This window comes from Penaeus monodon, chromosome 43 (genome assembly GCF_015228065.2).
Source record: "Penaeus monodon isolate SGIC_2016 chromosome 43, NSTDA_Pmon_1, whole genome shotgun sequence".
Lineage (NCBI taxonomy): Eukaryota > Metazoa > Arthropoda > Malacostraca > Decapoda > Penaeidae > Penaeus > Penaeus monodon.
This window is the reverse complement of record NC_051428.1, coordinates 23304386-23307898: the sequence shown is the minus strand read 5'-3', so window position 1 is coordinate 23307898 and position 3513 is coordinate 23304386. Positions and strand designations below refer to the sequence as shown.

At 38.9% G+C, this 3513-nt stretch overlaps 1 protein-coding gene across 1 annotated transcript; it reads right to left on the bottom strand.

Moving 5' to 3' along the window:
- Positions 1 to 2439: 2439 nt before the first annotated feature.
- LOC119568037 lies at positions 2440 to 3204 on the bottom strand. Its single transcript, XM_037916425.1, has 2 exons — positions 3178 to 3204; positions 2440 to 3035 (listed from the first exon to the last, which is right to left on the bottom strand). The coding sequence occupies exons 1-2, from the start codon at positions 3181 to 3183 to the stop codon at positions 2544 to 2546; spliced, it is 498 nt and encodes a 165-aa protein (XP_037772353.1). The 5' UTR covers positions 3184 to 3204; the 3' UTR covers positions 2440 to 2543.
- Between the last annotated feature and the right edge of the window lie 309 nt (positions 3205 to 3513).

Sequence of the window (3513 nt, the reverse complement as noted above, 5' to 3'; positions counted from 1 at the left end):
TCTGTTGGTTTTCCTTGATCCACCTCTACCGAACCATGATTCCGCCGCCATAGAGACCGTCTCCGTGGACGCCACCCAAGCCTCCAGGAAGGAATCTGTTGGATCCTTGTCCACTCTACTTCGTCTACCCGGCGGAAAGGGCCCAAAAGAAGGCAACACGCAATCACGGTTTTGATGCTCTGCGAGAGGAGATAACGAAGTTATTCATCATGCTGAATATTGGTTTATCGTTGTTATTGACAATGGATCAATTATTTTCACTATGAACATCTAAGTCTCTAAAAACGGTCATATAGAATTATTGTTCATCTTGTAACAAGCACTCACATTCATTGTTGGTTAGAGTTTAGCGGCGTACGTTGCATATATACAGGAACTGGCGGCCGCCTCCCCTCCCCCTCCCAACTTCACCTTGCCAGTCGGGATATTCCAAGACGGCGGCGTGAATTTCCACGTATTGTGTCTGCTTTTCCAGTTCACTTCTTGCGAAATACGATTCGTCTTTCCTTTTTAAACTGATGGCAGAGATGAAAAAGTTAAAAAGGGTATCAGTAAGTTTTCATGGCAAGCCGTTTATAACATTCAATGAAGGCTGGGTAATTATCAGCATTAACCGTAACTACTACAAGCTATTCTACTAAGATAGTTGTCTGAATCACGTGATAGAACCCCAGTAACAATTATTATCACTTTGTATCTTAGGGTTTTTTTCTGTATTAGTATCATAAAGGTCAGAGGTCAGAGAATCAAGGGAAATTCTCGTGTGCGGCTTCAGCTCAATCTTAATTCAATATGGACCGAGATAGCCGGCGAAAAAAAAAATGACGTTTGCAACACTCCATGCAATGGTTGTGCTTTGTGTTATCTTCTGTGACGTCATCAGTCATGTGCTTAGTGACCTTTACTTCCAGATCGGTGTTTATTCTACTAAGGTGGACCTTGCTCTTTCTCTCTCGCTCTCCGCTCCCCTTCTCTCTCGCTCTTCGCATGGCTTTTCCTACCTAGCTTCTTTTCTCTCTTCTCCTTCCTCTCTCTTCTTGATTACAGGAAAAATAACTAGCAAATAATTTACACTTAAATAGATTTGAAGATATCAGAGGAATCAGAGGAAAAAGGAAGTAATGATAAAGGAAAAAAACTTCCTAGAAATGAGTTATCTCTAATGGTTGCAATCTAATGACTTATTTATAAAGCTATATGACATTCCTATGTATTTATAATTGTTATAATATTGTTTTCATCATCATAATTCAACAACTGTTTGGCCGAACATGTGTGAAAACTTTCCAATATTACAAGCTCATAATATTACCAGCTTATATAATGTGGAGGACATGCTTTGTGTATATATATATATATATATATATTTTTTTTTTCATTATTATTATATATATACACATTTTTTTTTTCTTTTTTTGAAGAAGTACCCAGACTGCTGGGTAAACACTGATAAACTTAATGGAATCTCAAAGGTAATAGAACAATGGCAGGAGGGGGAGGGGGGAAAGGGATACAAGTTGGGTATAGAGAAAGGGAAGGAGAGAGGGAGATGAGTAAGGAAGAGGCTACATGCAGGAAGGACGGAGGCAAGGAGGGAGGGAGGAGAGTGTAATCAGGGTGGAAGGAGGGAGAGAGACGGAGAGAAAGAGAGGGTTGAAACAAGATAAAAGGAGAAAGGAAGGGAAGATGAGAAGTCTGAAGAAATGTGCAAGGATTATATAGAAATATATACCATGCATGAGTGCATGGTATATATTTATGTTCGTGTCTTTATAATGTACGTGTGTATGAGTGAATGCATGTATCTATGCATAAAAAAGACATAGATAATAGGTATACTTATATATATATATATATATATATATATATATATATATATACATATATACATATGTATATATATACACATATGTATGAATATATATACATATGTATATATGTATATATATGCGTGTGGTTTAGCATATACATGTACGTATATGTGTATATGTATACATAACTACATTGAATATTTTATATATACACACTGATAGGTATGTATATTTATATATACATCCGGGAAAAATGTGCATATACATACATAACCACACGTATTTGTGTGTATAGGCGTTTGTTTTTGAAGTCATAAATAAATGAATGTATGTGCATATATATGCATCTCCGTATTCACAATCCTTTTCATTATTTTCAGGACAGTGATAACTATATCTATAACTTGAGAAAGTTTCAATCAAACGAATTCCCTTTTAAACCAGTGGTTTAGTGCACTTAATCCCAATACAATAAGCGAGGCTTATATTGTTTCTTGTAAATTTTACTACCTTATTATCTTATAAGAAAATGAGTGAGATGCATCACAATACATAATATCGAATATCTTATATCAGTTTGATTAGATGGTTATAATCTACATGAAGGGAATAAAGAAATTCAAGTAGATATAAACATATACGAATTTATTATTGAATCATATTTACAAATTACTTATTTGTCTTTGGTTATCATCCGGAAAACTACTGATTATTCATTAGACGTAAGAATATTTAAAATGGCAGATGGTTATTGAAAAATGAGGGAGGTTTGCACACGTGTTCTCCCAAACACCTGTCGAAGCAACACTTATCGAGGCCAGCACACTTGTAGTCGTTGGAACAGGTATTGGGGGGCCCGTGGAAACGTGGACATGTGGGACGGACTTGTGGGCAATCCAGTGGCTTGGTACCAACGGGTGTCTCTGGTTCATGCACCGTCTCACAACAGTAGGCCTGACCCTCCGGAGTCTTGCACCAATACCTGCATTGGCTTGGGCCATTGGAGATTCCAGTTCCGATAATCCCACTACCACCGTGGATTCCACCATGGATTCCGCCACCATGAATTCCACCACCATGAATACCGCCGCCGAACAGACCGCCTCCTTGTACGCCACCCAAGCCTCCAGGAAGGAATCTGTTGGATCCTCGTCCACCTGTACTTCGGTCTACACCGGCAGAGACGGCCACCACGAGGCAACACACAATCACGGCTTTGATGCTCTGCAACAGATAACGAAATTACTAACCCAAGTCTACACTGAAATTACAGGCACAGCATTATCAGCACATTATGAATATCTGATTCTGAGATGAAGTGCGATGCAATGTGGTTTTTACTCAGTATCTTAGAATAAGCACTTACATTCATTGTTGGTAAGAGGTAAGCTGTGTAATGTGGTGAGAGCAAGTTCCAGCCTCGCTTATATACGAGACCTGGATGCCGTCCGCCCTCCCCCCGTTGCCCCGCCTTGCCAATCGGGATATCCCGAGTAAGCGGTAGGAGCTTCCAGCTAACATGCGATGTATGGTTTCCCAGCTTTTTCTTTTGTTATTGGGAAATGCTTTCGATTTATTTCCTTTTTTCTCATTTAAGTGACTAGAAAGAAGAACATCAGGTGGCAAGCAAATATCTTATAGTTATATGAAACCGAGAAGGTAAGAGGCATATCATTCTCTATCTGCTTACCTACATACGCTC